The sequence below is a fragment of the Pecten maximus genome, chromosome 11 (genome assembly GCF_902652985.1).
Source record: "Pecten maximus chromosome 11, xPecMax1.1, whole genome shotgun sequence".
Lineage (NCBI taxonomy): Eukaryota > Metazoa > Mollusca > Bivalvia > Pectinida > Pectinidae > Pecten > Pecten maximus.
Genome location: NC_047025.1, coordinates 12,680,884 through 12,708,729, shown reverse-complemented (window position 1 = coordinate 12,708,729; position 27,846 = coordinate 12,680,884). Strand labels below are relative to the sequence as shown.

At 35.0% G+C, this 27,846-nt stretch overlaps 2 protein-coding genes across 3 annotated transcripts in view; one reads left to right on the top strand and one right to left on the bottom strand.

Annotated features, from left to right (window-relative positions):
- The first annotated feature begins 3,502 nt into the window (after positions 1 to 3,502).
- Positions 3,503 to 11,662, top strand: LOC117338441 (putative sodium-dependent excitatory amino acid transporter glt-3). Its single transcript, XM_033899794.1, has 11 exons — positions 3,503 to 3,632; positions 3,877 to 3,951; positions 4,681 to 4,803; positions 5,263 to 5,347; positions 5,773 to 5,815; positions 5,974 to 6,076; positions 6,860 to 6,986; positions 7,140 to 7,373; positions 8,749 to 8,943; positions 10,407 to 10,541; positions 11,183 to 11,662. The coding sequence occupies exons 1-11, from the start codon at positions 3,503 to 3,505 to the stop codon at positions 11,520 to 11,522; spliced, it is 1,590 nt and encodes a 529-aa protein (XP_033755685.1). The 3' UTR covers positions 11,523 to 11,662.
- A 937-nt stretch (positions 11,663 to 12,599) lies between these two features.
- The window catches only part of LOC117337339 (copine-3-like), a 48,264-nt gene continuing 33,017 nt past the window's right edge, over positions 12,600 to 27,846 (bottom strand). The window contains exons 9-16 of one of the 2 annotated variants that reach the window (XM_033898263.1): positions 27,107 to 27,190; positions 26,624 to 26,683; positions 25,953 to 26,086; positions 25,519 to 25,622; positions 25,101 to 25,243; positions 23,999 to 24,235; positions 19,264 to 19,311; positions 12,600 to 15,485 (exon numbers count right to left, since the gene is read on the bottom strand). In XM_033898263.1, the coding sequence (XP_033754154.1) occupies positions 15,381 to 15,485; positions 19,264 to 19,311; positions 23,999 to 24,235; positions 25,101 to 25,243; positions 25,519 to 25,622; positions 25,953 to 26,086; positions 26,624 to 26,683; positions 27,107 to 27,190 (915 nt within the window). In that variant the 3' untranslated portion in view covers positions 12,600 to 15,380. The remainder of the gene's footprint in view (positions 15,486 to 19,263; positions 19,312 to 23,998; positions 24,236 to 25,100; positions 25,244 to 25,518; positions 25,623 to 25,952; positions 26,087 to 26,623; positions 26,684 to 27,106; positions 27,191 to 27,846) is intronic. The other variant, XM_033898264.1, reaches the window with a different exon arrangement.

Genomic DNA, 27,846 nt, shown 5'->3' with positions numbered 1-27,846 from the left:
ATATGGTATCACTGTAGATCTTTGAATGACATCGACAGCTTTAAATGAAGTAGATACACCAAATTGATTTAAACTATTTTTATGACATCATAACAAAAGAACTTGTCTGGTTCTCTGGATCTTAAACGAGAAAATGTTTGAATACATATGTCATCAGTTTTTAATGAAGTGTTTTCATAAACTGTTACCTGATGCAACCGTTAGAACGAGTAAACATCCAATTACACAACCAAAGAAATTCGTGAGGACGAAATATACGATGGTGCAAATCCCTATCTTTCCACTTGTATTAGCATTCAGTGAGGATGTACCTGAAAAAAGGATTTTCATAATTTCACTCGTACACACGCCTTTTCTTTTCAGTACCTGGTTGCTCAAGATCTTAAATTTCAGATTGAAAACAAAAGGGAAAAAAATCAGTAATTTTTTTTTTTTTTAAAGTTAGGCGACACCATCCTGGATTTCATTATTATTTGTTATAACTATTTCCAGATACTTTTTACTCATTACTCTTGCAAATACAAAGAGTAAAAGTACAGTCGGTAGGCTGTCTTAGCTTTCATTATTAGGTGTTTTTTTTATCGCCATAACTAGGGAAGCAAGTTACATATCTATCTTAACATGCACACAAAGGTTTCCCCAAGAGCCAAAATTAAATAAATGCAGATTTAAAGAATAATAGGACAGTTATTTTTCAACACTCACCTGAAATAACAGACGTCAGTAGGAGAGGTGTTATCAGCATTTTCAGGAAGCGGATGTACAGCTCGCCCGGCAAACCTTTGTGTTTATTGAATTGTCATAATAACAATAAGAATGTACTATTATCAATCCTCATTACTAGAATGATTAGTTAATGTCGATCTAAATCTTTGTAGCAAGCTGGAAAATGGAAATAAGTATACCACTGGGCTGTGCCACAGAAAAAAATATGTGTATTTCAATAAAAACAAAACAAATACTACATGTATTTACAGTTATCATATTGTATCTACATATTTTAGAACATATATAGAATGTTTACATTTTAATGTATAATATTTAAATAAGATGCGCAGTTATCGTATTGTATCTACATATTTTGGAACATCTCTAGAATGTTTACATTTTAACGTATAATATTTAAACAAGATACTTACCTACCCACATCAGTGTGGTTTGTGAAGGATCAAACTGTTTTACGAGTATACCCAGCCCCACACCACACAGAACTCCGCCCATGGTAAACAGCACCAGTTTATTCCCTCTACAACGCTTTCCTCCCGACATCATCTGTGCCTAACTCTAAACGAGTGATATTTAATGAAGGGGGAAAAAATTGTATATTTTTAATATCATTAATATCAGACAATTTACGCTGTCGTGTTCCGTTTCAGTATTTTTGAAATCACACACCAATAATGGATATTAATACTATGTGTACTTTCAGTCGTACATGTACATAAGGTCAGCTTAAAAGTATCTTAGTTTACTTGAACACAACTCAAGTACCTTTTTTTTTCTAATAAATTCTTGAAATAACACTTAAATATCATAAAACATTAACTGTACACATGCGCCAAATTAAGTACATTTGCAGTATAAGACAATAATACAGATGGGGCCCTAATTAAAATGAAAATCCTTAAACAATTCAAATTATTAGTTTGAGTCAGCCGTGTCATTAAGGTTACGCCGAACCCACAATATTTGTTATTCTGGCCTATGTAAGGTTTATTGCTATGTCACGGATTGGAGATACCAGTGTCATACTCGTGTTACGATAGCTATTACCACGATGGATACCCAACAGTTCTGACCCTGACCTCATCACTAGTATCAGTAATTATTCCCTTACATGATATACCAACTAAATTACATCAGATCCTCAGTAAACTGAACTTTACACAAAAGCAGACGCCTGCGGGATTTTATTCAAATATAATTCACTCAGGGGCCACTTAGATTATCTTATTTCTGTATGGGGAAAATCAAGGCTACAAGTATTATATATTATTATATTATTATCATTATATAACATGCTACTTATTGGTCACAAACCGACCAATCGATTCGTAGCTTATGTGATAATAAAAATTATACCCAAAATATTTGAATGGAATTATAGGCTGATTTTCTACATCCGCGAAATTCTAAACCGGAACGTCGGTCTTTGACTAAGGAAAATGGATATTGAACACATACTTGTAGTAGGTTCTGTATCAAACCGATGACCGGGACAAATAAATTCAATTCAAACTTTAAGTTTGTAAAGGTTTGGTTTGGTTTGTTTTTGTTTAACGTCCTATTAACGGCCAGGGTCATTTAAGGACGTGCCAGGTTTTGGAGGTGGAGGAAAGCCGGAGTACCCGGAGAAAAACCACCGGCCTACGGTCAGTACCTGGCAACTGCCCCACGTAGGTTTCGAACTCGCAACCCAGTGGTGGAGGGCTAGTGATAAAGTGTCGGTGCACCTTAACCACTCGGCAACGGCGGCCCCAAGTTTGTATAGTGATTTACTATTATTAATATGAAATTAAAAATCGCCAAATATTTCTTTATCTTCATTGTTTGAGAAATCATGAAACACAACGCGATTAGTCGTTGATAAAAAACATCAACAAAGGATATCGACATGACAACCAAACCATAATTCAAAATCAATCAAACGATGACATAACAAAAATATTGATTTACATGGACACTCCTGAAAAAGTACAAGACCAGGTGTCCCGGAAGAGTAAACGTTTTCTGCTTCATCGATGACTTGGTTTGTTTTTGTTTAACGTCCTATTAACAGCCATGGTCATTTAAGGACGTACCAGGTTTGGGAGGTGGAGGAAAGCCGGAGTACCAGGAGAAAAACCACCGGCCTACGGTCAGTACCTGGCAACTGCCCCACGTAGGTTTCGAACTCGCAACCCAAAGGTGGAGGGCTAGTGATAAAGTGTCGGGATACCTTAACCACTCGGCCACCGCGACCAAGCATCATAGATCGTTTATGACGAAAAAAATATTTTAAGATTTGTAATCTGCAAAATTGTTATATATATAGGTTGCATGAAGACACCCTGGAAAAGTAGGAAGAAAACAAAACCATGCGTTCCGAGGAGTAAGCGTCTTTCCTGATGCGGAAAACATCGTAGTATAATCTGACATTGACATTTGGCTACACAACACGTTCTCTGCTCTCTTTTAAATTCACATTACGACGTATAGTACTATAGTGATTATTTTGTACTGACAATGGTCGTGAGGTCAAAGTTCAACAACAGGGATGTTGGTAGTGCATGACAGGAGTGATAAATCATCTTAAACCTAATCCTGGTATTTATAGTAGTTAGTAAGCGACCGAAAATATTCACGCAACACGTGGAGGTATTCGATTACATATTTAGATAATATATCTAAAGGAAATAGACACAAGCATTTTTTCCCCTTTCAAACGCTGAGAAATATAAACAGGTTTATGTTTTGAGTGCTCCTCCAGTTACAAACTACGTGTTGAGATTTAAAAGTTATGATGTCGAGAGGAAAACGTTGTAGAGGGAATAAACTGGTGCTGTTTACCATGGGCGGAGTCCTGTGTGGTGTGGGGCTGGGTATACTCGTAAAACAGTTTGATCCTTCCCAAACCACACTGATGTGGATTGGTAAGTATTTGGCTGAAATATTATACATTAAAATAAAAACCGAACGTGGTATAGATGTTCACATATATGGACATACAATATAACTCTAAATAATAATTTTTGGTGAAATGTACAACAATTTATCAATGTTTTCGACACAGCTTAGACAACGTTAATTTTTAATGACACAGTTTGCTAAAAATGTGATTGAAGTAAATTAATTCTATAACAATCAGACGATTAAGCTTGTTCAACGCCGCAATAGGTTTGCCGGGCGAGCTGTACATCCGCTTCCTGAAAATGCTGATAACACCTCTCCTACTGACGTCTGTTATTTCAGGTGAGTGTTGAATAAGATACCTGTTTTATTTATACCTGAATGTTTGTCACAATGGAGACCTATGTACAGTGATACAGACATACACAATGCTTCACTATTTAGCAATAGCAAACTCCGCGTGTGAAATCGGAGATAGCCGTATTGCTTGCATATTTAAAACTAAAAAACTATATACATGTATTAGTAATACAAAAGTGTACATGATTTTTTTGCTTTAACCTCCAATGATTTGACATTTGACTTTTAGTGTAAAATATATTACATTGTATGTCACATATTAGCAAAAAGTATAAATTTACTTACCTTAATGATAAAAATCTCCGTTTGCTATTATGAGCCATGGCATTTCTTTATGGCAGCTTAAGGTCAAATAATGACATTCACCTGAAGTTAAGCAACTTTTTTATTTAACAATGAAGGTTGTCATATGTACAAGTACTTTAGTCAGTACATTGTATCTTATAAAGTGAGCCATCCCTATCTCAATTCACGGCAATTTATTTTCGCCAATTTGTGTGATCGCGAAATTCACGAATGTAAATCGCACGTAAAAGAAAATTGTTTTACAGCAGTGGAATCTGCCGGCATTACTGAAAAATATTAATCTGGTTGCGAATGTTCTGAGAAATAACCATACCAAGAAATATGGACGAACGAACATAGACATTATATGATTTTGATATTAAATCATACTTGTAAGCGAGTTCAACTATGTGAATCCTTCCTCAGGTACATCCTCGCTGAATGCTAACACGAGTGGGAAGGTAGGGATATGTACCGTAGTATATTTCGTCCTCACCAACTTCCTCGGCTGTGTGGTTGGTTGTTCCATCACTGTACTGGTTGTACCAGGTAATTATATCGTATGATCTATTTTTAAATTTCGAGCTTTTTATAAAATGATAGGGTAACAATGACAATTATGGTTGCAACAACAACAACAAAATCTCAAGTGTACGACGTCATCAGTTTGTGTGCCTAAAATTATGATGTCATGTCATTAGTTGTGTATAATGTATGACATCACAAAAATGCAAAGGTGTAAACGCGTCATTTTTAAATTCTTATTATCATTCTTTCTTATTTTTTGAACGAATTTGAGATTGTGACTTAACCCGATTTGACCTAGATTTGTATGGCGAATGTGGTCAAATAAGCAGAACACGCTTACTCTTCCGGAACATCATATTTCCCTTGTACTTTCCACTTTTTCAGGAATGTCCATGAAAAACTATAATTTTTTTTTTTATATTTTGACATTGTTTAATCGATTTTGAGTTGATCATGGTGGTATGTGTGTTGTTTTTTTAGGCACTAACCACTATACGCCTGCCGATACTTTGGAACAGACATCTAGTGCTATTGATTATCACGATTTATTTGCAGATGTTTTCAGGTAAGGTACATCTTAGTATTATGTAGCCTGTTAAAGAAAGGTTATTTCAAATTTTAATTGTATGAGCCGGACGACAATGTTAAATGAAAAGGGATACGGTCATAACTTTCAGTGATTACATTTTAATTGTTCATTTTATGTGAATAGGTATTTAACAATTGTTCGACATACAACTTCATTTTTCATATACTGTTCATATATTTGTGGACGACATTGTAACTAAAGAATTATTCTTTGACTCCTTGCTTTTCTTTACGCCGGTAACCATTGAAAAAAATAAAAATAAGAAAAACTAACTAAAATTAAATAAAAATAATACAGAAAGAAAAAACAAAAAATAAACTCGTTTTTAATGAATAATAAACGTTTCCGTTAATGTTAGGTACTATATATATTGCCTGTCAGATATTGGTATACTGTTACAGAAATCTGGTTCCAGATAACCTATTCCTTGCTACGTTTCAACAGGTAAAGCATACATGTTCGCCATACACGACTTCACAAACTGCGCGCACTTGTAAATTTTATCGCTTGAAGCTTTCATTTTCTGAATGTTATTTTAAAAATTATTAGAGTGTTTCTAGATTTACAATTTCACTTTCATCTCCATTTGTATTTGTTTTTAGACCCAGACCAGGTACCAGTTGGAGACTAAATCGACATCCATAAACCAAACCCAAGAAACAAAGACGAAAATTCTTGAATACGTTGAGGGGGTAAACGTTCTAGGTACATATCAATAATGTGACCTAATTCTATATGCTTACAATGATTCATGATTTTAACTGGAGACAAAGATTCTGTTGATAGCAATATCGGCGACTGACATTGACCATATTATCATTACTTGCTCAAATCGTGGAAATGCTGTAATCACATAACATTAAACCGGATCTTATGAAACAAATTACATCTAGATCTGTAATTTATTAAAAAAAATACAAAAAACAAAACAGCCAACAAATTAACAAATTGATAAATTAATCAAATGTAGTTTACCCTTCTATATTTTGATGTTTATTTAGGCCTAGTTCGAGTTTTCATAACATGCATTCTGGATTTTTACAATTTTTCACACTTTTAACCAATCATCATTCTGGATTTTCACACTTTTCACACTTTTAACCAATCACCACCGACAAATCCTTCATGGACTGTTTGGTGCAGTTTTGTATTCACTTATCAGCACATAGAAGATATTGAATGATTTTCCGTTGAATATGTATATTGCGGAAATGCAGAAAGTAACCAATTTTTCACTCGGAGCTGAACCGAAAATCGACAGGTTTCATTGCGGAGAATATAAAGCTCTGATCTGATTGGTCTAAAACAAAAGTTATATCATCACAGTGATGATATAAGCAGTGATGATATATTTTGTTTTATCAAATTGATAATTTCTTATTTTTCACATGTAATAAATGTATATTCAAAGGTGATATATTCACTATTCCAGGTGTTTTTGTACATTTCTTTAACTCTTTTTAAAAGTTAATTTACTTTTGTCGCCAGGAATATTAACAGTTTGTACTCTCGTTGGTATCTGTGCCGGGAAGGCAAAGCAGGAAGGAGAAGCGTTTAGGGCATTCTTCACTTCTTCCTTCAGCGTACTGTTACATCTTATGCGTCTCTTTATGTGGTGAGTATCACATTGAATGGAATGATTGAGCATAACTTTTATTGAGGCAAGCGCCAGACGTGGAACCGTTTATAGGTTATATATATATATTGAAAATGATATTGAACCCTTGCAACAAACATTACAGTAAAAGAACATTGTTTCTTTTCACAGGTGTACGCCTCTAGGACTTTTGAGTCTGTTGGCTAAGACTGTTTCTAGTGCCGACAATCTGCTTGATGACCTAGCCAACATTGCTATGTACCTCGTGACAGTAACAGTGGGACAGTGCCTTGTTGTCGTGGTGATAGTACCGGCAGTATACGTCATCGTAAGACGGGCCAATCCGGTGTATCTATACTATACACTAAGGGAACCAATAATGCTCGCATTTGCCACGGGGAGCACGTAAGCACGTTGATTTGTTTCCACACATGCAAATTTCAAACTATAGCTATATGTTACATTGGATACCAAAAAAAGATTTTACAGAATACTTATTCAAGTCTCGACTGCAGTGTAATAAATTATATTTAAACTAAAAAATAAATCAAGAAATAGAACGCAAACCGAATTGCCATCTGAATAAACTGTGAAGCAGTTTGTATAAAGAGTTCCCTATTGACAGTCTTATTGGTTATCAAGTTCGATCCGTAAAATTTGATTTTAAAGCTAAATACCAAGCATCAAAAATACTTTATTCATGAACCATTATTTTGATGATGACCTTTGACAGGCTGTGTTTCATTTTCATTTCATTTTCAAGTATGTGATTCGGATACTCAACGACAAACTGCATGTTATAGATCTACAGTGTTTGTAGTAGACGGGGAGTGTGATAGTCCTAAAAGTCACCAGTCCAACATCTTCGCTAGCCAAGGCTTCTGATTACGTTACACTCCCTCGTCGTGGAGTGTAACGTAATCAGAAGCCTTGGCTAGCGAAGATGCTAGTCCAATGTATTTTGCGATTTTTGGATAACTCCAAATGACCTCAATCTTACACATAGTTTAAAGAAAAACGATTGGCCCCGCCGGTAACCAAGGAGAAGTTTTGGAATTTTCAGTATTATTTACTTTGTGTATTCGTGACTGCAGAACAAGTCAGGTATATGTTTGACCAAGGACGAAAACCAGCTGACCCCACTCAAATTTAATTTAAGGTGAAATCTCCAAGAATCAAATCCCATATATTGTCATTTACAGTACAACGTTTTTCTATTTTTTTTTTTCTGTGATTTTAAATTTTCTCTGGAATAGTCGAAGTTCTAAAAGTTTTGCCCAACCTTTTTGTGTAAATGTCAATCAGATTTCTTAAAGTTAATAAACAAACCCCTAGAAAATACATTGATGGTAATTACTAAGTAGAACGTGACCTGGTGGTACCATTAGTAAACAACTGTATACACTAAATAGCTGGTCACCGACAAGTCATAGATGGACGAAACAGCTGTATGATACAGTGGAAGTCGTTTTGGCTTTACTGGATCTAAATCTCAATTTGTGCTTTACGTTTCTTATGTCATTTGTCCAATCCTTCTATATCTCTATCAGTCGATCTGATTAAAATCAGCTGTTACATGGCTACGTTTACTAAGCAATACGCCTGGCCATGTAACAGCTGATTTAATAAGATTTTCTATCCATTGAAGACTCATATAGTGGAAAATAAAAATACCCTTTTTAGATAATGCTTACCAATTAGAAGACTAACCCACCTCAATATTCTAAAGTTCGGACAGCAATTAAAGTTTCGTTCTATTGTTCCTATTGTTTGATTAAAGGGCTGCTGTTATACCGGATACGGTCCGTATCCTGGTGGACGAGATGGGTGTGGACCAACATGTCGCAGAGTTCGTTGTACCCCTGTCCACTGCCATAGGGAGATGTGGAACATCATTATATGTATCTGTAGCGTGTGTCTTCCTTCTTCAAAAGGAGACCTCAGACTACAGCGCTGAAACGGTGGTTCTTATCTGGTAAGGGTCAGGATTTCTCTCCCTTTCTGTAAGATATCAGAAATAGCAGTAGATATCGGAAATTAGATAAAAGAGCTGAAAAACAGAAAGAAAGAAAAAACAAACAAAAAACTCCAAACCTTTCTGTCCCAAAACCATTCATGCGCAACTAGAGACAAATCGGAACTTAAAATTACTGTTAATTTCTTGCATGGAAAGATCACAACCTTTAAAGAGGCTTGCCCGCAGAGAGATCAGAAAAATTGGCCAATAGAAAAAGATTTTTTACATATGACAGATTGTTGGAATTGTTGAGTTTTTCATTTTATTTTCCTTATAAAACGCTGAAAAGTGATATTAAAACCTCATTTTTTAAATATTATTTATTTAATCGCAACCCGCAATAAGTCCCCGCTATAAAGTTGAGTCTAATTTGATTGACACATCAAAGAAACAAGCACGTGCACAGTGCCGCACAGTGATAACTTCAAAGGCAGCGGCGATTTACAAAGAAGATTTGCCGTTATATTCCATACATTTCCCTCTCAGGTTGAGTTTTAAAACGTCTTTTAAATACATATCCTGTAATTGTTTTCAAGAAATAAGGTCGGAAAGCCTCTAATTTTGTCACATAGAAACGTGTACTGAAGTTTATTTAGTGATCGGAGATGTGCCGTTTACCGGTCCGTCTGCGGGTAAGCCTCTTCAAACATCTTTCCCCCTAATAAATGTTTAATTTCAATTTGAGACTCAGGAAACAAAGGGTTGTCGACATATGTGATTTGCAAAAGATGAATAAAATATTTCCTGATAAATATCGATATCTAGTTTTGAAAAACAATATGGCTATCTGTTGTCTTGAAATGGTACAGCTAAGCACCATGTGGATCCTCCCCCTACTTCCGCTACTTTTACATGAAATAAGAGAATGCCCATGCAACAATTTCCGAGAAATAGCGATAATACATCGTGTATATTTAAACTCTCAAAATCATGGCGGTCATTTTGTTTCAATTATCTGTCTCAAAACTTGGAGCCAGCCAATTTATTATGATTTATTACATTTTCACAAGCGAATTATCGAAAATTAGTCAATCTATGAAAGTGAGTGAAAATCACCAGTAAAAATATCACTTTTTTTTCTGATTTGACCAATCAAAACACTGCTTACAAACGACAATGGGGATAATTAAATACTGATCTGGTATATTTTGCTATAAAAATGTAATAAACAGAATATCTAACAGTATCTTCAGTAATACCAAATATGTTTCACTTTTGTGGCTAATATTTTTTTTTTTTTTAAATATTTTTTTAGATATCAGCCCCACTCGTGAAATATATTTGGTATTACCGAAGATACTGTTAATATCCTCTATATATGTTAAAATCCTTCCATTGGGAAATCCCAGATAAGCAGTTAATTGGTATATATGTTTTAGGTAGATGTTGAGGAAATTTTGACCTACATGTTGAATTTTCAGTCTTATGGCCGCTCTTTTGTCTACGGCGTCCCCTTCTGTATCGGGATCCAGTATGGCGGTTATCATACTCATCGTGTCTCAGTTCAACATCCCCTCTGACATGGTCGGCATACTGTTTTCGACTGACTGGATTATGTACGTATACAGATAAGATATATATAAATAACCATGTCTATCTAATATCCTTTAATATGTAAATGTAATAGCTGATGAGGATATTATCATATCTTTTAAATTTTTTTTTCACGCATTCAGTCTTCTTCGGTAATGAAACATTGTAAGAAGCGGAAAACAGAACAGAACAACTGACAAGTTTAATTAAGTTTACATGTGATTGGACATTCAAATTACATGATGTTTAAAATATGTTTTTTCAATCGTTACAGAAAGGTTCACAGCAATTTATATCTAATCATATATAGCTATGTCAGTATCTACTTTAACGGTTGGGACACTGAGTGGAATCTAGCCAATTATAGGTGCTAACTAAGCCTACACCTTCCATTTTTGCGAAGCATTCATCAGACGGTGACCCCAGAACACTTAAGTACCAGATGTGTAAGAAATAACAGTTGATGGGTAAATTAGAGGCCTATTGATGGTTCCTGTTTTACTTGGTTTAAGTTCCCCAGTAGTGTAGGAGGAGTTGCAGAACAAGTGTTTCTGGACGAAAGACAGACAGATGGACGATTGGTCAAACGGATCGACGATCCGCTAGCCAGACAGATAATCAAACAAACTATTTATGTTCAATGTATATTTTACTTTTGTTTCAGAGACAGAATCCGTACAATAACAAATTACGTTGCTCAAGTCCTGGGAACTATCATAACCAACTCGTGTGTTTCGCCCACACCTAACGCCATTGATGAACCAAGATCTAGCATCGCCTACACTTCCGATTCTATCAGCCGTACTGACAATCCAATCGAATTAAATACTCTTTCGTTATGTGAATCGTCCATGTCAAACGCCAACGCCGTCTCTCTTGCATCTGATGGAAGACAAACCAGCACCATATCGACAGCTTACCTCCATCAAACCTACCTCTTAATATTTTCAATATCCTCCAAGTCATGTTCATTAATTGCACGTCTTAAAGGTATTCCAGTTTAAAATTTCGATTTTTATTTTTTTTTCGCTACAATTTTACTATGCTTTCAGCGCCAAAAAAAACATAAAATAAAATCAATAAAAGAGCAGAAACATTTTATGTGTAATTATGGGTGATTTGTTTTAATTTTGGCTGGAAATCATTCATTTTTTCTCTCAAACTGCCTTAAATGAAGGTCAAGGATAAGCATTACATTTGTAGCCAGCCATACATGCTATCGATGTGCTAAACATCAAGCATTCATGTGTATAGGTAAAAGGTTAGAAACCTTTATGTACAATTTTGCTTTATTGTTTTCCATGTGCCATATCTCATTTTTCATCGTGCACATTCTATTGCAATGTATCATGTTTTCATATGTAGTGAAGAAAAGACAATTACTAAGAGATTTTTTTATGTTTTACCTACATTGACCCCATAGCAAGGCATATTTGACCATGACATTCTCTGATCACATGTCATTGAGAATAGTTGGCCCTGATCAAATGCTAACCAATTTCCAATGCAAATGAAAGAAATTATGATAAGATATGCGAGTTTCCTATATAAACTATTGTATACTTTAGTCAATTTGGCCCCTGTTGGCCACGCTCCTCAGGCCCCTGAGTGGTAGGGACCACATATTTTACAATTTTGGAAGGCCTTTTGCCAAGGAAGGTTTCTGCAAAATTTCATCAAAAATAGTTCAGGAGTTTTAGAGAAGAAGTCAAAAATGTGAAAATGTTAACTAACAATGTACGACAACGGACGAAGCCGGATTGGAAAGGTCACCTGAGCGAAAATTGTAGTATACTAAGCAAGCCTCCTCTCATTTTTTACATGCCCCTGTGGTCCACGATGTCCATGTGGCATTTTTACCCACAAATGATTTAAAGTCAAACCATAGTTAAAATCTATAAATTGCTCAGGATTCATCTCCGGCATCATGAAATAAGCTGAAGTGCCCTTTTCACCTGGCGCGGACGATGCTCATGAGTATATTACTGTTTTGTAGGATGAGTTGTGAGAAGGACAACTTCTAACAACAGTAGGTCAACAGACTCTTAAGGAAAATAAGGTAAGCACAATAAGACACTTCAAAATATTCCAACAAGATGATTTTATTATTACAAAGAGAATGTATTACTGTCGTACCAACAGTATGTTAACGTTCATAACAATATATGACATCAGTACATAACAATACGTGGCAATAAAGCCAAAAGACATGTATTGACATCATAAGTGTATATTAAAACTTAAATATATATCGCAAAATATTTAGCAAACTGGTAAATACATTTGTCAACCAGTCGAACAACATAGGTAAGATACAATCACACCATTCAATTGATACAACAATCGCGGATATACAATTCATTGTATTATATTACATCATATGCAATAGAGGTAACATGCAATATGTAATGATATATATTTAAACTTATATATCGTTTAATATGTTCGTGTAAAATTCACGTGTATTATTTATCCGATAACACTACAGTAAAAAATACCCTGTGTACTTTACTGCATGGAGACGTCCTTGTACGAAACTTTGGGTGTTACGTCAATTGAGTTGAACACGCTATATAAATAAATTGCTACAAGACGGCAGGCACTTTGCTTCATAAGGAAATATCAGTAATATCCATAATACAACAAGAGAGGGTGCACAGGTATGCATGAAAATTTATCAGTAACACATAATCTACATATAACTTATAGCGTGAATATTTGGTAAGAATTATGGGTAATTCATTGCCAAAGAAAATAAAGAGCATAGAAGTTTGTAAACTAATAAAATAAAGAATATATAGTGTATGAAGTATTTCCTCGCGGACGGCAAGCATGAAGCTGTAGGATAATCAGTATTATGCATAGATAATTCTGTATATATATAATGTTATCAACCATATCGAAGCAATTCATGATGAGAGTACCCTCCAGTTTTTTGTGTTATTCCATCATATTTTTAAAATTAATCTTTATAATTTAACCATCTACTTTAATTGATGGATTTTTTTCTCTTAGAAATAATTACGCTGCTGTATCAGCCAATCAAAAGTGATGTTACAAACAGTGACGTCATTTATTAACGTAATGTATTGAAAAAGTAATCAAACAATTATATCTTAATGAACTCTAGAATATTAACAGGTGATTTGATCAAAATTGTGTTGTGTCATATTTACGTTTATTCACCGACATATACTTCCCACTCATTCTTAGGAAAAAAGTAATTTAACATTTCAAATTTTTACCTTTTGTCAAAGAGAAAGTTGACTTTCGATAGGCAATGGACTAAAACATTGCTCAAGAAAAAGTGTAGCCAAAACATAGGTATAACAAAGGATTTTAGGGCTTTCCTACCCATCTTTTCCTGTACTGAAAGGTTACACTTTAAATCTAATAAAAACATGTCTTGCTGTTGCAAACAACAACAACTGCTGGTATTAAAAACTGCTTAATTATATAAAGAAAACACAGGATTTGTAGTGATTGCAGACAATGTTATTTTTGTGACTAACAAATGTTTGGAAAAACGTAACAGAACATTCTCTGATTGAAATTGAATCAAAATTTGTAGATGTTGGGATACATGGCAAAGTATAGTATAAGTGTTTATGGATAGCACCAAAATGAAAACATCAATACCAGAAGCCAAAATCAGCTCGCTTAAAGTTATATTTCTAAGTGTGTTCATAGAAAACCATTATTGGAGTTAAGGAAAAATTGTTCTTAAATCTTGTCATGTGGAAAAAATAAGTTAAGGAATGTAGATAAAATTAGGACAAGGTCCATGTTCATTCAGTATTAAGGCCTGGTGCAGGTGTATTGAAATTTTCAGGCTTCATTTTCCTCAAGATTTTACATTTAATTAAGGAAATGTTTAGTTTTCCATAGGCACATTATTAGATTACAGGAGGAAATCTTGACCTTTCCTGAAATTCTGTAATGATTTCCAAGAAGGATTTCAAATTAAGGAATTTCAAAAAGTTAAGATGAATCTTAGCTTTAAGAAACTAGGAACAGGTGTCTTACTACAATAATATAATAACACATCAATATATCATAATTATGGCTCAAAAATCATAAGATATGGCAAGGTGTGAGCGGCACAGTGCCTTAATAAATTTGAAAATTAATTCTTTTGAACAAAAGCTTCCATTTCTTAACAACAAATAGGTATATACATACATGCATGCACTAGATATTTAACTAAATGAAGAGAGAATATTCTAAATGATACTAAAACTATAATGCTACAGTGAAAAGGATCACTAATATATAAGTTTACTCTCTGTATATCACCCATACAAACTGCAATACAGTTTAACAGTAATAAAACAAAGCTGTCTTCTCTAGAAGAGCTAGAGATAACCTAACAATATAATATATACATTACACAAATTGCTGGCATTTTTCTCAGTGATTGAAAATTCAATACAAATTTCTTTCTTTCCGTCAACCATCCAATTTAAATATGTTATGAGAATGTACATGTATATAGCATACATTAAAAAATCAAATATATAAATATTTGTAAATACATATATTTGTAAAAACAGACTATTACATCAACTTTAAGACTACTGTTTGATTCACACAGAAATATTCAAACTGCGTGAAATATTGTTACTTTCTACCGAGAAGATACAGAACTAGCATTTTGATATAAAACAGTTCCTGTATTGCGTGAGTTTGCTGATCAAAGAGTTTGACTTACCCTGTGCTTAGGTAATGAGTCGAAATGAAGCATTCATAAGCTGTATTAACAATACATTGTATCCAGGAACAACTCTCTAATATCAATATGAAAACAATCTTTCATACATTCCTGACACATTTGATCCTGTTAATGTTTGAATTTTTGACAATTAGTATGACTTCTTGTTGGGGGAAAGTCCCCGGTAGGTGAAGTATTGGACCACCTGCTGAGGTACCTCTGCCAGTACTTGTCGCGCCAACTCCTCTGCAGATGCCTGCCAAAAAAAAAAATTTTTTATCTACATCAGTGACTATTTATCAATCATAGAGTGTAGTATAGGTGATTTGAGTATTTAAGTATTGTACTGCATTCTTTGTTAATTTATTGTCCTATATTTCTCAGGATTACAGACAAATGTAATAACATACATTATTGTCTTATGATAAATTTGGCTGCAATCTTGTGAGAATTAAAGGGCAATAACTTTTTTCTAAGAAGTCAGTTTTTACATATACTGTATTTATTCTAATAAACGCCCTGGGGGCGTGAAATTTTTCCAAGGATTGGGGGGGGGCGTTTAATGGAGATCAAAATTTCCGAGTCGGTAAGTTGTGAGATCTGTTGTATGTACCCATTTCACACCATGAAACATATAGTGGTACTGTGTATATAGTTACTGAAACTTTGTTTTGTGGTTTGTGTTAGTTTTATGTTGGATATCCTTTAAATAATTACCTCTGGACACACGTGGATGGATATATAACTGTGCCACGGTAAGTTCTCGAATTGAGGAATTTTTCATTTCACATTGCCAATTGGCGAGTGCATATGACCAATTCTCGGAAAAAAATATAGTTTGTATCAATTTAATTTCAACATTTTCATCAATATATTCCATTGTGCGGATACTCCCCTTTTCTACAACATAATTACATATTAAGTTGTTTGGAGTAACATTGATCAATCGGGTTTTTTCATTCGATATCACAAATTCATGGACGTCAAAAAATACAATTTATATGTAGAGACATCAAACAGTATGAAGTAATTTAGTGACGACATCACAAACATTGTCCTTCATATCATTACAACAATGGGAATTTATATGAGAAGTATGATCAGAAAACTTTTTATTTTATTTTCTATAAGGTAAAGCAGAGCAAATGCAATTATTTGGTTGTAGGAACCCTAGAAACAGTTATAGACAGAGAGAAAGTCAGTCAATTTTGATATATCACTTCATGAAAAAGTCACTACTGATAATATTATACTATGTGTATATTTACACACAGTTATGACTATGCCTTTCAGAAAATTCTAATCTCATCTATAACATCATACTCTTGATTGTTATTAATCAACAACTTACGGTGAATTAGAACTTACAATACCAGACTTCTACTGTCTGTCATTTTGTTTTGCCAATCAGGCTCAAAATGAAATGGGAAGAAAAATCTTTCCAGAACTCCATAAGAAATAGCAATAACAATCTTCAACTGTCAAAATCAAAGATGGCCGACTGTTGGACAATTTGTTTTCTGAATCAGACTCAAATAACTTGGGACCAAGAGAAACCTACATATGAAGCTTCAGATATGTCCTACCAGTACTGATAACAAATAGCGATAACAATCTTTAACTGCTAAAATCAAAGATGGCTGCCTCTTAGTTTATTTTTTATCAGACTCAAAACTGAAAGGGCACAACTAGGAACCAAAGGGAGCCAGCATATGAGGTTTGAGGAAGATCCTTCCAGTACTGACAAAAAAATATTGATAATAAATGCTTGTTTACAGATGGACGGACCACCAGCAAAGAGCAATCTGAATAGCCCACCATCGTCAGGCTAAAATCAGCTGAAAATAATTCAGAGAAAAAAAAGCATCTTGTTTTTTCAATCCTTCAAATTGTTCTCATATTAAGGCGGAATATCTCAAGCTCTTTAGTGTATCTCTAACAATGAAGAGTTCAAATCTATTTGATCCCTTACTCTGAGTAACATGACCATTTTTAGTAATGTATGAAAGAAATGTACCGATATTATGTATAAAACTTTTGGAACACTCAATCTTAAATTAACAGGCATTTAACTTATGAAGGCCTGTATGAACAGTTAACAAGAGATCCCAGAGGGATCTTGGCGCCCATCATTGAATGATCTTCATAGGTTCCATGTCAGATTGATCTTTTCTCTACTTTTCCCTTCATTTTACTAATCTGTGCAAATTGAGACATCCCTCCAGTACTTTTCAAACAAGGGAATCCTAGCTATATAAGAAATTTGAGATTTAACGATAATGGCTGTTTGTTTGCCAGGTTGTTTTCAGGACAGACTGGTCCAAAAATGCAATACAAGGGACCAAGGGGAACCTACTTATGAAATTTGAGAAAGATCCATTCAGTACTTTGAGAAATAGAGATAACAAACTTCAATTGTCAAAATCCAAGATGGCGGTCTGTCGGCCATATTGTTTTCCAATTGATCTCAAAATGCAATAAGCATAACGAGGCACCAAGGGGAACCTCCATATGAAATTTGAGAAAGATCCCTTCAGTACTTTCTCAGAAATAGTGATAACAAACTTCAATTGTCAAAATCAAAGATGGCTGCCTGTCGGCCATGTTGTTTTCAGATTGGTCTCAAAATGCAATATGCATAACTAGGCACCAAGGGAAACTTACATATGAAATTTGAGAAAGATCCCTTAAATACTTTCTCAGAAATAGTGATAACAAACTTCAATTGTCAAAATCCAAGATGGCTGCCTGTCGGCCATGTTGTTTTCAGATTGGTCTCAAAACGCAATATGCATAACTAGGCACCAAGGGAAACTTACATATGAAATTTGAGAAAGATCCCATAAATACTTTCTCAGAAATAGCGATAACAAACTTCAATTGTCAAAATCCAAGATGGCTGCCTGTCGGCCATGTTGTTTTCCGATCAGTCTCAAAAGGCAATATGCATAACTAGGCACCAAGGGAAACCTACATCTGCAATTTCAGAAAGATCCATTCAGTACTTTCTCAGAAATAGTGATAACAAACTTCAATTGTCAAAATCCAAGATGGCTGCCTGTCGGCCATATTGTTTTCCGATTGGTCTCAAAACGCAATATGCATAACTAGGCACCAAGGGGAACCTTCATATGAAATTTCAGAAAGATCCCTTCAGTACTTTCTCAGAAATAGCGATAACAAACTTCAATTGTCAAAATCCAAGATGGCTGCCTGTCGGCCATGTTGTTTTCCGATTGGTCTCAAAACGCAATATGCATAACTAGGCACCAAGGGGAACCTTCATATGAAATTTGAGAAAGATCCCTTCAGCACTTTCTCAGAAATAGCGATAACAAACTTCAATTGTCAAAATCCAAGATGGCTGCGTGTCGGCCATGTTGTTTTCTGATTGGTCTCAAAATGCAATATGCATAACTAGGCACCAAGGGGAACCTACATCTGAAATTTCAGAAAGATCCATTCAGTACTTTCTGAGAAATAGCGATAACAAGAATTGTTTACGGACGGAGGGACGGAGGGACGGACGGACCACGGACCACGGACCACGGACGCAGGGCGATTTGAATAGCCCACCATCATCAGATGGTGGGCTAAAAAGTTTTGGGACATTTGATCTTAACTATCATTTTGATTCTAGAAGACAATTAACTGTGCCCTTATGCATTGTGCAATAAAAACAATAATTTTTTTTAGATATAACAGGTTGTGTATGTTTGTTAGAGAGATAGCTGATTGGCCTGTGTTACAACTATAGAGGATATGTACCAGTCAGTGTATTTTTTAGATCACATGAGGGGTTCACATTGTATTTGGGAGTTTCAGCTGTCACAGACTTGTCAGACATGCAAAGTAAGTTTTCAATCTATTCATGCTTTGATCGCCGTAAAGTTACACATTGCTACTATCATATTTGTCTAATCATTTCCCATAAACTTAAGTTTTTGATGAGTTTCCATCATTTTCTTCAATCCCACTGTACATAATCTAATCTACCAATAAGCTGTTCAGCACCGAGTGACGTTTGTACATACCTGGTCTCGAGCATAGCTTTCCTCAGACTGTATCCCCATGCTTTCCTCCTGTTGAAAAACACCCATTTTTGTAGCTCTGTTAAACTGTGAACCTTCAATATGATTTTCAGACAAGTGCCCCCGCTACCCAGTTCTTGACCGATAAATGTTCCCAGTGACCCAGTCAAGTACCTCGGAGTCGAGTGAAGACCAACAATGTGTCTGTCTCTAGACCTTAGCTTTACCTGACAAACTTTGACCCTTTAACCTTGAATGATGAGCACTCAAACTTCATGAAAAGTGACCTTTACCTTTAAACTTTTCAAACCTGCTATTAGCACATCTGTATGTCACAGTGTGCTATTTCATCATGCAAAATTTCAGAGCATTTGGCCTTCCTTAAATGATGTATTTTGGACAGTATACTCCAAGTTATATTTTTAGAAACAGTTGACTTTGACCTTGACCTTAGGAACTTTATCAATCCTCATTGCACATCTGCATTTCACAGTATATCATCACATGAAATGCCAGAACATTTGGCACTCTGTAAGGCTCTTTGATGATGTATTTTTGACAGATGACTTTTTTTCGCATATCCCCACATCGCAGTGTAGCACCATACAAAGTTTTAGAAAGTGTGACTTTCTGGATTCTGAGATACTGGTAATCTCTTAAACCTAAAGTGCTGTATTCTGACAGCATATTCCCAGTTCTATTTTTAGTAATAGCAACCTTGACCTTAGGATCATTATAAATCCCTATTGCACATCTGCATTTCAGTATATCACCATACAGTTAGGCCCTCTGCAAGGGCCTTAGATCCTCTGCAAGGGCCTTAGATCCTCTGCAAGGGCCTTAGATGATGTATTGAAAGACAAATAATACTGATTCTGTTTTAAGTAACAGTGACCTTGACCTTGACATTAGAAACCTTTTGCACATCCTCACATCACATTGCAACACAATGATTACTATCAGGCACTCAACATGTGGGGCCCTAAATATTCCCATGCAGTGCCCAAAGTGAAATATTCTTAGGGCACCGTACTTGAATGATTAACATTCCCCAGAGCCCACTACCACAAAGATATATTCTCTCAAGGCCCAGTTTCTCAATAACCTAGTTCCTCTGATAAAAGTTTAAAAGTACCTTGTCAAGAGAAAATCATGGTCACTGTTAAAATCATGTTTGTTAAATCAAATTAAAATCTATCAATGATTGATATACAATATATGTTGAGAGCTTTTTCTCACAGGTTTGGGAAAGGGCCTTTTTGTCTCATTTTAGGGAGAAAATTGGTGAATTGGGAATGATTTTTTCAGGAGTAAACTGCAAATTTTGGGAATTTGGCTTAAAAATAAAATAATTTTAATTGGGAATGGGGCCCACTAATGGCCCCCAAAAGCCCCAAGAAAAAGCCCAGTGATGTTATTGTTCCTTTTTTTTTTAAAAATAGATTAACTGCAAAAAGTTGCATGGCTATTAATATCTGTTTATCAACTTGAAGCAAGCATGCTTAACTAGCGTTTTACTACATGTATATTGTGTATAGGTTGGTGGGGGATGGCGAGCTGACCCTGGAGGAGAGACTGGTCCAGTTTCTGTATAACTAAATGTTATTGACAGTGTACATGTCCCAGTTGATTTGATATCCAATGACCTGTTCCCATTACCAGTATTATGATTTCAGTGACTGATGAAGACAACTAACAACATAAGTTTCCGAGAGATGAAGGTTGATGAAGAACACAGGAAAGTTTTGTTGTTGACACCACAATCTCATTTAGAAATGAATATTCTATTTGTTTAATATGAAGTCAGACATGTTCAATGCTAGCTGATATACCTAGTGGTTCCATTGCCATCACCCTAGTTCTCAGTTTGAGAATGTGACTTGACTGGGATTTGATGTGACCTTGATGTGTATGGCGGGTGTCGGTCTTACTTTCCTTTTTTTTTTTTTAAAGTGGTCGCCATGCAAATCTATTTTTGGACTGTACATGAATTTCGCCCTTATTTTACCAATTTAGAGTTTGACTAAGGATTTTGTTTTCATGTCGGTATTCTCTATCATTCTTAACAGGAATCGATGTCTAAATTCTTACAACTTAAGATATGTTTAAATGTTTCAGAAACCATAACTCTAGCTGACTGGCAAAAGCCACCTATCACAGGTCAGTTAGGTTTCCAAAAAAAAAAAAGAAACTTCAAACACTCATGAGTCACTTCCAACTGGGAGGAAACACAGCATGGATAAAGAATGCGATCACTCTATTTGTGATAAGCCTTACGAATTGTAGTTAGTTGACAGTTTACATAAAGTAGTCTCGAAGAATTATGGATTTATGAATTATTTACATTATTTTTTTCTACTTAAGAAGCATTAATGAGTGCATGAATATACAAAGAGAGCATATTTATCAGTTTTTTGTTTTTGTTTTTTCGTCTGAAAATTCTTTTTTTCCTAAGACTCCTGATATCTAAGTTTACAACAGCCTGTCAAAGTATGAAAACATAAATTTAACAAACCGGGGACCAATCCAGGTTCATTTTACTGCCATTTATGGGTACTTTTTCCCCTCCACAAAAATGGATCAAAATTCCCAATTAAAAAAATGAATTTCTTGCTTTAAATTCCCCCTTTCCCTCAATAATAATTTTTCAGTATCAATTTTCAGAATTTTTCTCTTGTTATCCAATTAAACTCTCTCTTTTTAATGCTCATTGTGTAAAACAAATAATATTGTAATTGCCTAATGCTCCCAAAATGAATGTACCATTTGCATCTTCCTTTCATAAAAAAAAAGAGTCAGTAGAGTTAATGTTCTCTTCCTTCGATTCCCCTAAAAGACTTTAATCAATTTAATTCATGCACCTTATCTCAATTAGCTGCCACCTTGATTGCTCAATTGTTAACATTGTATTTCCCCTATATTACTAGAGGGGTTCATCCCCTAAAACCTATATTATTCCCTGCAAATAGAGAGCTGTCAGTGCTGATTATACTAAAGGCAGAAACCAGCGGTAATCCCTCCACCTCCTAGCACTAGTGACATACTATGGGTGACTTTGATATAGAAGTATGATAGGGCATCTTGTAACACAGACCCATCAGCTTGTCATTCAGAAAGGCTCACGGTACTATATAGAGAACTTAATGATGTAAAGAAAAATGCAACAAGAGTAACAAGCACATCACATAGAGAAGAAGCAAATGTCTAGAAATATATGTACAGAAATAGTTAAGATTACACACTGATGATAAAATACTGAAAGCTGAAAAATCTGCTTAAATTCCTTGGCTATTAAAAGCTGAAGCATTTGCATATAATCATTTACACTAAGACTATGTGCATCAACAACCTAATTCATGTAGATTATTACAAGTCTGACTACTGTACAACTCAAAATCTTCAAAAAATGCTATGTTACATTGTGTTCCGTGAATAACTTTGACCAACAACCAACAGAATGTCATCAGGTTTAAAACTTGTTACATGATACTTTGGTGTCAGTATGAATGAACTTAGAAGAGGGGTTCTTAAGATATGCCATTGATTCCAAATGGGAAGGGTCCGATGGGACGGATGGACAAGGGAAACACTATATGCCCCTCTCTCAACGGATTTGTTATCTTTGATGCAATAATGCAACTGGATTACAGTTCAATACATTTTGACTTATTTAATATATAAGTGAAATTATCAATTGCTATATTTTAAACAGGAAGTTAGTAGAGACAACCATGTTGTTTGTGAAAACATTTACATAACTAAAATTGATAAATATGCACTGGGCTTCGTAAATAACATGTTTAATGCAAAATAAAAATTATCAAAATTATGTTAATTGCTGCGATCATATATCATGATGACAATTCTAAGCAACTTCAATAAAATCATTTTTAAACAGTTTACTCATCATTATTTCAAAAAGGGGAATAACTCCCATGCATAATCAAACCCTTTTGCACTATTTCATAGAGTAGGGATCCTTTTCCAAACGAACAAAAGATGGAAATTCAAGGGTCAGGACAATATTTGCCTCATTATGTGCTAAAACTCAAATTCAGCTCTATTAAGATTTAGATAATAAATACAAGAGGTCCCAGACAGATGTTAATTGGCACCATAATGAAGGATCTTTATTGGTTAGATGTATGACTGACATTTTCTCTACTTTTTCTTTCTTTCTCAATTTCCTCTTAATCATTGGATAACAAGGGGAACCTACATATGAATTCTAAGAAAGATCTAATCATTTTGTTTTTTCTAACAGATTCAAAATTGAATGCGAAAACTAGCCACCAAGGGGAACCTACACATCAAATTTGAGAAATATCCTTCCAGTTCTTGTCAAGAAATGGAGATAACAAACTTCAATTACAATATCCAAGATGTTGGCTATCTTGTTTTCTGATGAGATTTAAAGTTGAATGCACACAACTAGAAACCATGTGAAACCTTATATATGAAAGTTTACGGAATATTCCTCTAGTACTTCTCAAGAAACAGCAATAATAAGAATTATTTACAGACGGACCGACGATGGACAAAGGATGATTTGCAAAGCCCATCATCTAATGATGGTGGGCTAATAAATAGATAAATAATTAATGTAAGTTATGGAAAATTGGACAAAAAACACATGAACTAAGAAGTTGTTGAGACAAGTTATTTTAGAAAGACATCTTTACAGGAATTGTCAATATCACATCACACAGTGTGATAAAATAATTTTAAGCTTACTTACACGCTTAAACTTTCGGAATGGAACAAATTGGACAATGTCGCGTTTCGCTTCCTGACCGTTGGGTGCCCGGAGCGTACCATTATCCCCATCCAGGAGCTCCATGTTACTGAAATCCGCTTGTCCAACTCCTACGATGATGATAGACATAGGCAGGGCTGTGGCATCAACAATGGCTTGTATAGTCTGAGGCATGTCTGACAGGGCCCCGTCCGTCAGCAACAGGAGCACGTAGTATTGCTGAAATCATCATCAATACTGCATACAATTTGATACACATATACTTGATGCTTTGTTTTGAAAGCCGAAATTGAAAATTATGAAATTAATTGAATTATGGGATATTGATTCCTCCCAATATAGATTTTGACATTTCTTTTTACTGCTAACTTAGTTTCCCCTGCAGTTTTCTAGGATATCAACACTATTGGCCCTAGGCATCATTGAAGAGTCCAAGAAGGATTAAACAGCTGTATGATGCATCTAAATTCATATTTTGCTCTACTATATCTAGGTCTTAACTTGTATTGAAAGACACTGATATCTTATATATTTGGCTTGGTTTGTTTTGTTTAATGTCCTATTAACAGCCAGGGTCATTTAAGGACGTGCCAGGTTTTGGAGGTGGAGGAAAGCCGGAGTACCCGGAGAAAAACCACCGACCTACGGTCAGTACCTGGCAACAACCACACGTAGGTTTCAAACTCGCAACCCAGAGATGGAGGGCTAATGATAAAGTGTCGGGACACCTTAACCACTAGGCCACTGAGGCCCTAGGCATCACTGAAGAGTCCAAGAAGGATTAAACAGCTGTATGATGCGGTTTAATTCATATTTTGCTCTACTGTACGTATCTCTTTAATTTGTATTTAAAGACACTAATAACTTATATATTTTTTGCCATAAAGACTTGGCTTGAAAAGTGTGAGAGATCACCTGACATACAAAAGTTAACATCAAAAGAATGGACAATGTAATGCAATATGTTTCAAATTTTTATAGGCGTATCAAATCAAATTCCTACCTACCTACTCTAGCTATTTAGATATCAAACTCTTAATGGACATATATTTATTTTTGGTGTTGTAACAGCTTTATTACTTACCCCTGCTCCCTTTGTGGACTCTTCTGCCTGGGATTGAGCTGCAAATCGGGCTACGTGTCGGATGATCGGAGCTACATTTGTGGGGCCGTACAGTTCTACAGACTGAATACAGTTCTGGTAAGCCTGAACTACACCGTCAATACCTGGGAATGAAACCGATAGAGCACGCTGACAAGAATTTTCTCCTCTCCCTTAAGTATAATAAATATCTATACAAATAACACTTATGAAAACAATTATATTCATACACCCTATATTCAAAAACTACTAAAAATGCCATTAAAAGACACATTTTGCAGGACAATTCATCCAACTGCATTATATATGATATTTCTACATTTAATGGCCACGACTATAGTGAAATTATATCCACCAAATTATTACCAGCTATTTAGTATCTTGTCAGGGTGATACCTACCAGCACAGTAAGGATTTGATGGGTTAAAGTTCACAGCAAACTCAAATGACACTTCTCCGTTAGGTAGTTTGGCCCCGAATCCAAGGGCTGGAAACAGTTTGTCACTGAAATGTAAGGAAATCTTTGTTACATTTAGAAACAAGATGAACTTTCAATAAAGAAACAGGAAGAAACTGTTTTCATTTTATGCATTTCTTAGATATATCAGAGGCACCCATGTTTACAAATGTAGTCCCTGTAATAGTCAGGTTCACCTGGAATTTTAGTTTGCAACAGGACCCATAATGGGACATTTATGAAATTAACTGACATTTCATATAATCTCCTCCATTAAAAAAAGGGCGGAGTAAACTTCCTTGTATCGTGATATTGTTGTGTAATGAACATGACATTTTTGATTGACACCTTTGCTTTCAGTTCCACTGACAACTCACCTATCGTAATCCTGACAGATGTTACCGACAGCTCTGATGGCCTGAACATATTCGTTGGGTTGGTTGGGGTCTATGAAATGTAGCGAGGAATTTATTCTTGGGTTGCCATTGGATGCTGTAAAATCTATTCCCACCTGTGAAAAGAAAAACTTAAATACAGACACCTTCAACCAGACAGTACATAGCCAGTGAGCTGAAATCCAGCAAGTCATGTAAGAGGATGGAATGGAATCAATGGACAAATTTATGATACGGTGAATGATGGTTCAACATTTTATCACTGCAGTTTTTTTTCATTTTTGTTTTTGTACAAGGAAAGGGATAAAAGACCCATGAGAATTTGAGGGTATTTTATGATTTTGGCCAATTATTTCTTGGGTGGTGAATTCAAGAGTAAAGAAAATGCAGAGAAAATAGAAAACGTCATTCAGATAGAGCACTTATATACATGTATATCCTGTACCATGTCGAGTTCAGAAATCAACATATAAAATTTGACTCAAAGTCTTGTAGGAGTTCTAAAATAGGATTTAGCACAATTTTAAGGATTAGTAGACACATTTGGGGGAGTTATTGGTGAGATACCATGCTGATTACTGCGGGTTTTCATTATAACCAGGCATGCCTGGACTAACTGTTGGTCACTGGATACTGGTGTGGTATGTACTTACTGTGAAATTGATCTGCATCCCACCATAGATATAGTCTAGGAATGTCATTGGCTTCTTCAGCTGTGTTGTACCGAAAATGAAATCAGTTTCATTTATTAAGGTATGAATGTCATGGTCTAAAATCAAACCAGATTCATATATAGGACTCGCACAACTAAATCAGCCAATCAGCTGGTGTTTCACCTGAACCAAGTCCTGGAGGAAAATGTGTTTCTTAGGTTTGTAGCTGTTTTTCTGAGTAAATAACATATGAAATGGGTACTTTCTCTAAACGATAATAAAGAGTAGGATATTGAGATTTGAAAAATCAAAAATATACACTCCTACGGAAAATAGAATGTGTTAAAAGAGTGTTCAATTGTTGGTCCGAATCTCAAAAACTGCACATGTGCCCCATAAATTGCATCCAGCCTTAAAAAACAGTTCCTCATATTATACACCTCAGGGAAATAAATTTGTTCGTTAGAGGTAAATGTGTTTTACCTCAAAGTTAGTGAGATACACAATCCCTGAATTCTCATACTTCTTCTTGCTTTGTTTCTTGGGGTTTATACATGGGAACGGCACCTGAAAGAATTTAAAGATTCTATTAGTCATAACTTCAATGTACCTGGGTAGATAACCCATGATGATCCTCTAATCCCTTGTGTGTCGCATACCCCACAGGGGCTTGGCACGAGTTTATAAATGATAGTCCATATATATATGTATTATAGTGACATATATATATGGACTATCATTTATTAAATCATGCCAAGCCCCTGTGGCATACCCAGCACTTGGGTGACACATGTATATTGCTTCTGTCTTTAGATTTTGATTTTACAAAAGATATTCTTCCATCAAAGCAATGTTAATTTAATATTAAATTATAAATGTATTATTGGAGAAAGGAATTCAGCAAAATTTAAGTAAAAAATAAAAAAAAATAAAAAATGAAACAAATTCAGAAAATTATTGAATGATTTAAGTAACATATATCATATATGTTAAAGTATAGTTTATTGAAGGTGTGTACAAAAGTTATTTTCAATATGTTTGAACAAGTTTTTTGCTAATTTTCAAAAGCCACCAAAATTTCAGAAGTAAATTAAATTGAAGTGACATTTTCAGAAATGACCCACTCTTATCATCATAGAATCAGCTGTCACACCTTATTTTGACTAAAAAATAAAGGATAATAGATAATACTGCAGGCTACAAACTTTCAGCATCTGTTTGTT